The sequence below is a fragment of the Gopherus flavomarginatus genome, chromosome 10 (genome assembly GCF_025201925.1).
Source record: "Gopherus flavomarginatus isolate rGopFla2 chromosome 10, rGopFla2.mat.asm, whole genome shotgun sequence".
Taxonomy (NCBI): domain Eukaryota; kingdom Metazoa; phylum Chordata; order Testudines; family Testudinidae; genus Gopherus; species Gopherus flavomarginatus.
This window is the reverse complement of record NC_066626.1, coordinates 13663808-13677248: the sequence shown is the minus strand read 5'-3', so window position 1 is coordinate 13677248 and position 13441 is coordinate 13663808. Positions and strand designations below refer to the sequence as shown.

The 13441-nt window shown below is 42.1% G+C and overlaps 1 protein-coding gene across 1 annotated transcript in view; it reads right to left on the bottom strand.

Annotated features, from left to right (window-relative positions):
* The window catches only part of ABCA12 (ATP binding cassette subfamily A member 12), a 97420-nt gene that overhangs the window by 62326 nt on the left and 21653 nt on the right, over positions 1 to 13441 (bottom strand). The window contains exons 14-20 of the mRNA XM_050916073.1: positions 12348 to 12663; positions 8234 to 8348; positions 6219 to 6548; positions 4951 to 5020; positions 4720 to 4854; positions 3742 to 3897; positions 369 to 555 (exon numbers count right to left, since the gene is read on the bottom strand). Of these exons, the coding sequence (XP_050772030.1) occupies positions 369 to 555; positions 3742 to 3897; positions 4720 to 4854; positions 4951 to 5020; positions 6219 to 6548; positions 8234 to 8348; positions 12348 to 12663 (1309 nt within the window). The remainder of the gene's footprint in view (positions 1 to 368; positions 556 to 3741; positions 3898 to 4719; positions 4855 to 4950; positions 5021 to 6218; positions 6549 to 8233; positions 8349 to 12347; positions 12664 to 13441) is intronic.

The following is a 13441-nucleotide window of genomic DNA, read 5'->3' as shown; positions in this document are numbered from 1 at the left end:
TTGAACTTGCAGCCACTGTTGTGCTGTGTAATATTACAGGAATTCCATTAGATTAGGAAGCATCCAATGACTATTATGGCTTTTCATTCTGTTTTCTCAATATCAGGAGAGATCACTTTCCCCTGTTAAAATGTTCTTAACCAGTAGTGTCAGACTCCAAAGTAGAAAGACACCCTTATCTATAAGAGGGGACGGACGAAGAGCAAGGTACACCAATATAAGATAATTACAAAAAGACCAAATCAAAGAAGACATCTTATCCAGCCCTTATAACACTGAGAACTCCCATTTGTTCTTTCACTCGCCCGCACTAGTGAACAGACCCATTTGATGCAGTATCAAATAACCATACTACAAAAGAGACATACATTGTCGTTGTTTTTCCAGCTCCATTGTGCCCCAGCAAGGAAGTGATGTTTTCTTCATAGAAGTTCAGGCTGAGGTTCTCAACTGCAGCTTTAGAGCCATAGGTCTTTGTTATTCCATGAAGAGAGACTCCCACAGTGAGGTTGGGGGGTTCAGGCTCGAGGTTAGGAGGAAGGGCACTTTTGACATCTAAAAAAGAATCAGTAGAGATAACTGATGACTTTATATATGAGGCTATGGACCTTTTTGTCGCGAAAAGGTATAGGGCTTTTTATAAAAAACAATAAAAAAAGTATGTTCTTGTCAGCTGAAAACTTGGGAACATTTCCTGGTATTTGCATCGTTTTTGAACTTTCCAATATTTCTCCCTCTAACTTCCTACAGCTTAAAACGTCCATTATAGTGTGCGGTGTTGTAGCCACATTTGGTCCTATCACCCCATACTGGAACCCAGACAATCCCTACTAGATGGTGACCACATCTTAAAAGACAACTTTCCTGAACCCCCTCTTCTGGCCTTCAAAAGACCCCGAGCCTCTCAAAAACTCATCATTAGAAGCAAGCTCCCCACAGACCAGGACACAGCAACTCAAAGCGGCACCAGACCCTGCCAGAACAACAGATGCAAAACCTGCAGACACAGCTCCACTGCTACAATGATCAATAGCCTCCCACAACTCACCTTTCAAGGTCCATGGGTCCTACACGTGCCTATCACAGTGTGTGGTGTACCTCATCCAGTGCACTAAATGCCCCAACACCAACGATGTGGTTGAAACCAGACAGTCACTGCACTCTCCAATGAACTCTCACAGGAAAATGATAAAAGACAAAAGCACCCTGTCACCTGGGCTGAACATTTCTCACAAAATGATCACTCCATATCGGACCTCTCAGTCCTCGTCCTCAAAGGAAACCTGCACAGCAGCTTCAAAGGACGAGCCTGGGTGTCTACATTCATAACTTTGCTAGACACTAAAATCCACGGGCTGAACAGAGCCACTAATGGATTTATGGCTTATTACAACAATCTATAATCCATGCACCCCCTCACCTCCCAGCAAGCTGCCTTTCCCTCACACCCTTTCCTTTCCTCCCTATGACTGGAGGGTTGCCAATGGGCCATTTCACCTTGAATGGCCCCTGGAAATGTGTGTTAACTACTTATGTTAAACAATCTGTTCCACCTTGTGTTTAGCTGTGACACTTGGACTACATTTCCCAGACCCAAAAAAGAGCTCTGTGAGGCTCGAAAGATTCTCTTTCTCACCACCAGAAGTTGTTCCAGCAAAAGATATTACCTCACTCACCTTGCCTCTCTACAGCTTATAACAACACATACCAGTACAAATGAATCCGGTCATAAGTGGCCCCCTGCCCGTGCCTCCCATGCTACCTAACGCAAATAATGCTCAATAAATACACATCAGTCTGAGGAGGGAGGGTGTGTCGAGTGGGTAGGGCACTTAACTGCGAGACAAGATCCCTGGGCTCTATTCATGGTTTGATGACCGACCTGTGCATGACCTTGCTCAAGACACTTTCACTTGCTGTGCCTCTGCTTCCCCCCACCCCCTTTGTTTTCTTGTCTGTTTGAAGGGTGAGCTCCTTAGGACAAAGCCTGTCTCTCATTCGGCCTCGCTGGGGGTGGGGGTGCAATCATGGTTGAGGCCTCTAGGCACTTCTTTGTAAAAATTAATTATTATCATTAGTAGTAATAATGATGCTAATTTAACTGTCTGCGTTGTACTCTCATTATTTTAGCTGCTGCTATTCCTGTTCCTCTTATAAAAAGCCATTATTTGAAATAATAAGCACCCTATGAACACGAGAAGCATTTTATAAGCATGAAGTGTTTAACCCATCTTCACTAATCAAACAGTTTGTTCAACACCCCTGTCAGGAAGGTAGGGAAGGGTTACAGTGTTAACCACATTTTACACACAAGGAAACTGAGGCTGCGTTTACACTAGCATTTTGGTTGGTAAAACTTTTATCGGTCGGGGTGTGAAAAAAACATTGTAGGCCAACATAAGTTTCACCGACAGGAGCACCTATGTGCACAGAGCTGTGTCGGTGGGAGATGCTTTCCCACCAATACAGCTACCGCCGCTCATTGGAGGTGGTTTAATTCAATTATATATTGAATTAATGAAGCTCTCTGCCATTGGCATAAAGTGGCTGCATGGGACGCCAGACACTGGAGCAAGCTGCAGCGATACAACTGTGCTGTTGTAAGGTCTTTAGTGTAGATGCAGCCTTACAAAGAGGTGAAGTGACTTGCCCTAGGCCCCAGGGAGAGTAACAGTGAGGACTAAAACTCAGCAGATCCTGGCTCTGAGCTCAGATGCTTCTGAAGAAGACAAACTAAAGGAGTTTATGTTACAAACTGATTAAAAGAAACAGATATGGAATTATGTCCTGCCACCCTTAATCCTTTGTCTGACATAGCATCTTAGGTCCTGATCCTGAAAACACTTGCTACAAAGAAGAGTGAGAACAGTCCCACTGGTTTTCATACGATTTCTCAAGGCAGTAAGCACTATGGTTTGAGAGCAGTTGTGGGATTGGATCCATCACCCGCTGAAGCCAAGGGAAGCGGTTTTTCATTAGGCCTGTAGTTAACTAAATAATATTAGCTCAACTTTGCAGAATTTAAGGTATTCCCTAAAACAAGCATAGGGCACACTAAAAATACCAAGCAACCCATATTTCTGTATCTTAGGTAAACCTAGCAAGCTTTTAAATACATGCACCCCTTTTGCCAAAGGCAAATCTGCATTTGCCTGCCCAAACTAGGTAACTGCACACTTCTAAGATTGCATGTGCCAGTGTTCAGTCTGCACATAGACATGGTAGAGCAGGTGTATTTAACAAGGACATTCTGGTTCTAGATAAGGAAAGGTTTCAGCAGGGGCAGCACTAGCTTTTTTGCAGCCTCAAGCAAGGCAGTCAAGCAGCCTTCGGTGGCTTGCCTGCGGGAGATCTGCCGGTCCCGCAGCTTCGACGTACCCGCTGCCGAATTGCCACCAAATCCGCAGGACCGGCGACCTCCTGCAGGAAAGCCACCGAAGGCATCCTGACTGCCGCCCTCACGGCAACCGGCAGGACACCCACCCCCGGTGTGCTGCCCCAGGCATGCGCTTGGAGCGCTGAAGCCTGGAGCCACCACTGGGTTTCAGAGATATCCCTTACATTTAAAAACTGGGCTACCAGTTTGGCAACCAGCACTATCTCTAGTACAGGAATGAACTTGTTAAGCGTGTCCTCTGGACAAACATTGCCTACACACGACATGGCGACCCCCTTTGTAAACCTAGCTTCATATAGCTCTTGCTTGGATTACCATCATTAACAATTCTAGGATGTACGTACACATCTTATTGGTGAATGCAGCCTCTTTCCTTAGCAAGAGTTTGGTGAAGAGGAGACTGCATCTTTTCTCATTCCATAATGGTATGTAACCGTAGCGTTCGGCCCAGTAGGATGGGAGCAATGGGAAATACCATGGGGCAGCCATGCCATATTTTCCTGCAACCATAAACCAAAGACAAAAGAAGGAAAGAAACAAATTAAAGTACTTGATCGTGGGCATCTTATAGAAAGTGCTAGCTGTGACTGCGCACTGACGAATAGCAAAAATAAAGTCTGAAGGAGATTATTTTTGCCTTGATGCCCCTGTGTACTATTGGTAACTCCTATAGAGGATTTTTCTCTGATTGCATAGTAGGAAATATTGGGTAATATACTATCCTTGGTAATTTCATAGTCAGACGAAGGAGACCTTTACTTTTCTGCCCAGGACCACTGTAGGTGTCTGTGCACTGATAGATCATTTCACCAGCCAGGGAAGGAAAACAAACACCACACCCAAGTCCTTTAAAGCCCCTTGCCTCAGAGCATGAGTTACTGTGTGAAATGAAAAGAGACGTAGGACACAAAATAAAACAACTCCACTGACAAATGCTGGCAACATCCCCAAAGGCTTTTCCCTTGCTTCCATCAGCCAGGGGGAAAGAGTATACAGCCTTCCCCAGCCCAGCTTCCTATATAGCCCACCTAGTCATGTGACCGGCAGAGACCCCCTAACCCTTTCTAGACTGTGTCACCCTGTCACAGTTTCATTACTCCCTTCAGATCCCCAGTCACAACTGGAACCCAGGGACACCTCCTAAGTTATGACTTTGTGTCACATAAAATTAAAAAGCAAATCATGCCTCCGTGATCCACAAGTGTAGGGTGCCACCAAATACAGATCTACCCACTCCAATGAATTCTGGAATCCTCCAGGGCTGATTTATAATTTTCAAGAGAGACTGTGTGGCAGTCACTTGTAATATTTTGCATTCTTACCTGGGAAAACATTCCTAATGTACCAGCCCAGGATGAAATAGATGAAAGAGTCTATCAGAATTAGCCAGCACATCCAGCCAAAAGAAGTATTGTCGCCAGTCATTGGTGAGCTATACATATTGTCCCATTGCAGGCCTGAAGTAAAGATATAAAGAATATATTGTGAAATATGTTGATGAAGTATCACAGTCATGAAGGAGCAAAACTTAGTTTTATATGTGCCCTACATACCTATGCCCTGTTCCTCATAACGAGCAATGTACTGACTTGCATAACTGAATGCAGTTGGGGACAACAGGCTCTGTGGATCAAATTGGAAAACAAATTACTGAAGAATTCACAAAAAAACCTTCACTGGGCCGGATCCAGTGGCCAGAGATGTGGATGCAAATCTTTCCCCTGACTTCAGTGAGCACTGGATCAAACACATCATTGACAAAATTTTCAGTGGTGGTCTCTAAAATTGCCTCTATCATTTTGCACATGCAGTTGCTTCTTTGTGTAAAAACATGCATTTGTACATAAAAATCAGATAGTTAGATATCTTAAGCAAGCAGATAGTTAGATATCTCAAGCAATAGAGGATTTTGGCTAATACATTTTTTTTGAAAAATTGCAACTTTGCAAGTTAATCAGGCAGTCAGAATTACTTGAAGCATGGGGCAAAACTAATCCACTGAATTCTGTGGATTTATATTTGCTTATGCAAGCAATGAATTTGACTTTTGGAACCTAAACATCTATGATTCCAGAGAAATGTTTTTCTCCAGGAGGAGGTTTTTACTTATGAGACTAATGCCTTGTACTTTATACAGTCCAGGCAATGAGAAAGGTACTCCTGAATGCCACAATGACACTAAGGCCCAGATCCTCAGAGGTATTTAGACTCCCAATCTGAATTGGGATCAGTGGACGTTGGGAGCCTAAATGCATTTGAAGATTTGGGTGTAACTGCTTTACATTGTAGGATCTGAATGGAGTGCAGGATCTGAGGTTTCCATTGCAGGACAGAGATGGGTTAGTCAGTGAGATGTTTTGCCCCTCCTGCTACGTCCTTTCATTCCATATCTCAGTTAAGAAAGGAACGGGTATCTGATCATCCTGTTTTTTCTCTTTTGGCGCAAGCATTACGTTATAATTCTTGAGTTCTGTTTTCATTACTATGTTAAGGGGAATCGAAGGTTTGTGCAATTAAAGAATTGGCAGCACCAGGTGTAATGAAGTCAGAAACCTTCCCTTAAAGCTCTGCCAGAGCCCCTCGTTTCTATCCATAACAGCCTTTCTATTCTAGCCGTGGGTAGCTCTTGATCAGAACCTGCCAGTCACGGAGAAGTCTACTTTGTGTCACGTTCTGCAGTGGCTTGGTGATGTCCATAAACAGAGTGTAGAATGAAGCCACCTAGCTCACATTCATTTGCGACCCTCGGGAGCCCCAGAAGCAAATGTCTGCTACCAAACACTCCTGCCCCTTTATTTTAATGAGAAAAAAAAAAACTTACGAGCAGACTCTTCACTGAGAAGCTCAAATGATTCTCAATTACCAGCAGCACAATGAAGGGAGAAAAGGTGAGGCTGTAGATAAGGCTGCCAACCAAGGCAGCAATGTTGGTGTTGTTGAAGAAGACACTGATGAGGTAGCACATGGCTATGATGGAGAGGCTGTAGTCCATGAGGTATAGAAACAGGATCACCACATTGATTTTGGGCAGGATGTTGCCAGCTTTCAGTATAATGATGAGAAACGTGATTGTGATTAGAAGGAAGGTGGCGCTTTCAATGAACCAGGCAATGAAATGGCTGCTGGAGTTAACACCCATCATCTTCATGTACTGTGGAAAGGAAGGCAGAAAACGGACAGCTGTTTATTACGAGATATTTCTGATTATATACTTGGCACTGAAATACTTTAACATTCTCTTCTCACACTCTGGATAGTGCATGGAATTAGAGCATGTCCACTCTGATTTTGGCATAGGCTTTACTTATAAACCAGGGTAGCCTAGCAAATTTGCATCTTCAGACCATCCTATGTTTGCAGAACAGTCCAATACAAGAGTGCCATGTCCCGGAAGGTGTATATGGCCCCCAAAATCGAACGCAAATACTAATATTTACCTCTAGTATAACCGTATTTGTTGCTTTTCTAAAACATTGAGTATATTTTTAAAGACCAGTGAGTGGTTTCACTGCAAAGACACTTTTAAAATCTCAATCAATGATCTCATTGTAAAAGAAAAAGTCAATTTCCCCATTTCCCACTTACCTAACACTAGAAATCCCAAGCCTCCTGGTGTAAATAGACACAGCTGCAACAAAGGCTCATTTACATAAGCTGTGAATCTGGCCCTCTCGGCTTTGGGAGCCTAAGAATATTATGTGCTGCAAGAGAAACCACATTCACAGCTCTCTTCTGGAACTGATGTGATTGGTTACATTTCTAACAAGCCTGCTGCTACTTTGGTTCCTGTGAAAAAGGCATCAGAATAAGCTGCGATCAATTAGATCAATCAATTAATTGGTTTGGGTTGTTTTTTTTTTAAAAAAAAGCTCATTAAATTTCCTTCAATGTTTGTAAGTGTCCATTAGTTTAAGACATTTTTTGGTGATCCAGCAGCTGTTTCCATGGGAATGGTAACAGGAACAGATCTGTCTGAGTTCTTGTTGATTGCTGAGGGTTAGGCTTGCAAAAGCCCTTTGGCTCTTAAGGCTGTCGTACATGTTCACTTTGAAAATCCAATTAAATTATGGCAGGGAAAAGAGCATCACTTTGCTTTCAATGCATTATTTTCCCTCTGGTAGGGGCAATGAGCGAAGAACTCCCTTTCACTAGAGATGACATAAAATACGACGCCCGGGGCATTCTACTGGCTGGGGGCCTGCCCCTGTTTCAGCCTCTCTTTTAGATACCCAGGGAACATTGTGTCTGCTGAGTTTGCCAAACCCTCCTCATCACATGGGCTATGGGTCCAATCAGGGACACAAGAGACAAGTCATGAGATTTATATGACTAGATTGCCCTGAGTGACCTTTCCTGAAGAATCAAGATGACAAAAGCTTTGCAAGATAGTTTACAGAAACAGAGCAGTTCCAGCAAACCATTGCAGCAAGTTCAGAAACACAGGTCTGAAACCTGAACCCCGGCTGTGTGTCAGTTGGTTTTAGGTTGGAGTTGAACATTTCACATAGCTGTCCCCCATCCCTCACTGCATAAAACCACTAATAACACATCGACAACTTGTCATCCCCACCCACCCAAATGGAAACACACACAGCAGAAGAGTTGGTTTATTTGCCAAAATGCTAGTCAGCCCCCAGCTCTCATTTTAACAAAGTAAGTGATTTCCCCTCAACTATGATTAATTCATGTCACTGAGTCCATACATTTACATGTTTAACATGTGCATTTTACACAGTGATAACAGGGCTTTCAACATTTGTGCCGCTCCAGTCAGTGTCACATCATCTATCTGCTACATTCTTGATAGAAAATCTAGTCATAATTTCATTAATGTACCTCATAAAGCCTTAGATCTTTCTCTTGAACAAGCTTTTTCACAAAAGCAGCTATAAACAGTGACCAGGCAGCCATCAGAGCAAATGGAAGAGAGTAGGTCACACTGCTTAAGAACCTGTAAAAGGCAAATGCAGGATTTAGCTGAACAGAAAATATGCTAGATTAGGGATTTATGCTGAATATACTTTTCAAACTAATACTCCCTGCAGAGGAAAACCATGCTCACGTTTTTAAATGCAGAGTATAATTAATATTAGAAAAAGGGTATTTTGCACTTACATACGATCTTCCAGCCAAGAAACTCCAAACAGTTTAAAAATATTAATGAATTAACCCTTTTTACCCTGCTGTCATATAAGTAAGTTTTATTAGTGGGATTTTACAGCTGGGGAAACTGCCGCACAGAGAGATTAAGGCCAACATTTTCAAAATTGTATGCCTAAAGTTAGTCACCTAAATCCAAAGTGCTGGGAATTCATGACTCCGAATGAAGTTAGTCAATACAGTCAGCAGATGGTTACCATTTCTGAAAATCAGACTGCTTATTTCCTTGTCTTCTTATGGATTCAGGTGCCTAACCTGACATCCACATTTGAAAACTGTGGCCTGAGTGTCTTGCCCAGTGTCAGACTGTGAGAGAACCGGCATTAGAATCCATGTTTCATGACCCCCATTCATACGCTTTAGCCAGCAGACTTTCCTTCCAGTCAAAAGGAAGTAGTAGTGGTAGTAAATTGAACCTACTGTATTTGAAAACAAGATTATTAACAGATTGTTTTTCCACAGTAGATTAATTTTAATGAACATACAGCATGTTCCCTTTCTGATGAAAAAAGCCAATACTATTTCTGCAAAAAGTCTCAAACGAAACTATTTCAAACAAAATAAAAAAATAATTTTGTTCTGAATTGTTTTAGTTTAAAACTCAAAGATGTCATAAAAATCAACACATTTTTATGAAATGTTTTGATTTCAATAAAACTGCATTTTTGAACTAAAAAGAACGTCAACCAGGTCTCCAAATTTCAGCAGTTTCCAAATGTTACGGTACAATGACATATGAGATTGCCACAACTTTGCCTGTAAAATGGTAACTGAGTGGTAGCAGTTGATGAATGTTGACTTTATAACAGCTTCTTTTGCAGTGTCATTCCACAGCTCCTGAGTATTTTAATAATTGAATGAAATGGCATCTCCTGAATTTTCCAGGTGGGGGAAAGGGAATTGTGAACGTGAGTTGTTTTCTTGGCAGCAAGAATTCGAGAAAAGCAGCGTACAACTCAATACTAAGTGCTCCAGGAAACAGTTCATCAGAGTACATAATGATTTAACAATAAAAATCCATATTTTTGCTGTAAATAATTGACATTTTGTCTGAGCTATTCCTGACCACTTCACGGTCACAAGAAGGAGGCAGACCATTTGCATGTGAATTATCTTATTGTAACCTTCATTTAGAATACAACTCTCTCTCTCTCTCTCTCTCTTTCTCTCTCTCAACATATAAAGTTAATATCTTACAGATTGCAGCTTGTTTTTTAGCTCATGTGGTACAAACTCATGCTTTTAGTATGAAATGTTCTGCATTAAGAACGGCCATACTGGGTCAGACCAACGGTCCATCTAGCCCAGTATCCTGTCTTCTGACAGTGGCCAATGCCTAGTGCCCCAGAGGGAATGAACAGAACAGGTAATCATCAAGTGATCCATCATCCCCTGTCGCCCATTCCCAGCTTCTGACAAACGGAGGCTAGGGACACCAGCCCTGCCTAACCCCATTCAAACCTTTTGGTTGGCCCGAGTGGAGTCAGTTATACTGTCCTCTGTAGAATGATTGTCCAAGCCAACATCCCACACTGAACAACCCTCACTGCTTTAAAATACATTGAAAATGGCTTTTCACACATGCTTTTACCCAGCTTGGCTGCTGCCTCTGGTTCCTGCAATAATTTGAGAGATCACAATCCCAGGATTCCATTTCTTATCATAACTGTCACACCCAGAGGCCAGATCCTCAGCTGGTATAAAATGGTTTGGCTGTATTGAAGTTAGCTGAGTTATGCTGATTTACACCAGCTGAGATCTGGCTCAAGGTGATCAGAATCCAAAACTCCTTACTCCTGTGCCAGTCTGTTTATCAAGACTCATTCTGGTTCATACACCATTCATACTGCACCACTTGGTGTAACAGGCAGTTAATCCTGACAGCTCAGTGCAATGGAATCTCATCTGTCTTTCCTCATCATTGTTAAGAGAAGGGTTACAATCTCATCTCCTCTATAGCTCTTGCAGCACCTGGGAAAGAGGCATATATAGCAGAACTGCACACTAGAACTGTGTTGAAACTGGAATTGCTTATAACAAACAACAAATACTGAGACTTGAAGTAATATCAAGTAACTTAAAGCTCATATTTAGGATGTGATATTCTGTACCTCGGGGAAAACCCCAGAACCCTCATGTTCATCCTTGTAAAATGATTGCATGGTATCCAATGCATAAGTTCTCATATCAGGTGTCTTCGGAAGGATCATGATTCACTGACCATTGTTGTTATGGTAACATTATAGTAATCATTGTTATAATAATGTTATAGGTTGTAATTTCATGTATATAGTTATGAGGTTGAAAATGTGTCCTCATGGATTAAAGCAAGCCCAGGCAAAAACTCTCGAGAAGCAGAGGGGCAGTTCACACCTCATCAGGGCATATATGGGACAAACCCAGCCCAGCCTCACAGGAACAAAGGACATTGGCCTAGGCAACAACAAAGGATTTGTTGGACTCTGGAGTGAGTCAGTTTTGGACTGCGATGAGGTAATGCTCATCTGACTCGGGGCGGGGGGGAGGAGGGAGCAAAGCCAAGAGGGAAGAAAGAACATGATAAAAGGAAGAGACATTTGCCATGCTCTTCCTCCCTCTTCCACCTCCATCTACAGACGTCACCACCAAGCAACTGAAGGGCAACCAGCCAGCCTGTGGTGAGAAGCATCTAAGTTTACAAGGACACTGAAAGTATTAAGATCGGCTTAGAATGCGTTTTGCTTTTATTTTATTTGACCAAATCTGACTTGTTATGATTTGACTAATAATCACTTAAAATCTAACTTTGTAGTTAATAAATCCATTTGTTTATTCTGCCTGAAGAGTGTGTTTGGTTTGAAGACTGTCAGAGACTCCCTCTGGGATAACAAGCCTAGTACATATCAATTTCTTTGTTAAATTGATGAACTCATATAAGCTTGCAGTGTCCAGCGGGCATAACTGGACACTGCAAGATGGAGGTTACTGGGGTTGTGTCTGGGACCAAAGATACTGGCTAGTGTCATTCGGTTGCACAATCCAAGGAACAGTTTACATGCCAGACATTGTGCGTAAAGAGCCCAGGAATGAGGGATCTCAGAACAGAGCAGGGTAAGGCTGGCTCCCAGATTCAAGGATTGGAGTGACCTAGCAGATCATTGGTCCGGATAACATCAGAGGGGAATGTCACAGTGAGAGGAGGGTTACAACCTCATCTCCTCTATAGCTCTTGCAGCACCTGAGAGAGAGGCATATATAGCAGAACTGCATACTCTGAACTGTGTCTAAACTGGAATTGCTGGAACAAATAATAAATACTGCAACTTGAAATAATATCAAGTAACTTAAAGCTCATATTTAGGCTCATAAATTTAGGGAGTTTTTGTTTCTCAATAGATGAGTTTCCCAGCCCTAACCTACTATCTGCATTTATACATCTACTGGAATAGGCCAAGACCATTGTAATTATCCTGCTAATGTATACCATGTTCTGCAAGTCATTGTCGTTGAGAAGAAGTAATGGCTTAATCCACAGCAAGGGAGATTTAGGTTAGATATTAGGGAAAAAAATTCTAGCTATAAGAGTAGTTAAGCTTTGGAACAGGTTCCCAAGGAAGGCTGTGAAATCCCCATGACCGGATGATTTTACGAACGCTGTAGACAAACACCTCTCAGTGATGGTCTAGGTTTACTTGATCCTGCCTCAGTGTAAGGGTATGGACTTGCTGGCTTCCTGAGGTCCCACCCAGCCCTACAGCTCTAGGATTCTATGATTGTTTTGGTTTAAACGACTAAAAGCTCATGGACTTACATATCCTTATTGTAGCAAGGGTAGGGAGTGGCCTGGACTTGAACAGCGATTTCCTCTGGACTCTTTCCCGTCTGCAGCTCAATGATTGCTCTCTCGATACTGTCCTGGATATAGATAAAGGCTCGGCTGTAGATCTGACTCTGCGAGGCTGAATTATGTGGGCCCACGGTCCAGATCCTCTCCCTGATCCTATTCGTCGTTTGGGAAATCCTGCTGCTCATTCGGATGGTATAATTCACCAGTGGAGGAAGGGAGACACTGCTGGGAGTTGCTCTCCTCTGTCTGCTACTTCTTGGTGGTAGCTTGAAAATGACACCTTGAGAAAACAAAGTGAAGTTTATTTTTCAGTCAAGAATGATTGCAGTAGGATAGTGCCACGTGTAAGTATCAAATCTGAACTTCTCATTTTTATAACCCCTTTCCATATTAAAACCTAATAGTCTTTTAACTAAAGAACCTACTGCTCAGGTGGTTATGCAGTTTGTCATCACTATCAAGCATGTCAAAGTAGAGTTAGCTGTTGTTGCTCAACAGTTAGCTGTTGTTTATGCTGACATTTCCAAAACCGCCTGGCGATTCTGGGTGCTGAGAACCCACCCTCTGAAAAACAGATCCTTTTAAGTTGTTCCTACGTCAGCACTCAGTATTAGAGGTACCCCAAAACACTAGTCACTTTTGGAAAACCTTGGTCTTAGATCTAACCTGACTAGAAAAAATATAAATATTCCATATACAGAGTATCAAATCTCATGTATGATAGATTTACAGGAAATCAGTTTTAATAACTACTGATACATCACATTATCAAGGTTAGTAAAGTTTCTGTTGATAAGGGTGATGTTTTTAATGGTGGCTGAATTATGGGATATTAAAAAAGAACAGTTTATGGGACTTTCAAGAAAGTCCTGAGCTCACATTCCGATACTTTTAAAAACTAAACCAAGGACACACAAGATCCTTTCGTTTTCCCTACTTGATATGATAGCCAAAAGTTAATGGGCTAAATTCATCTGACTTTTATGAATGCAGTTCTCATCTGCCAGTATAAGTCTCCTACAATAATGGGCTATTTGGTTTCATTAAAGCATTTCAAG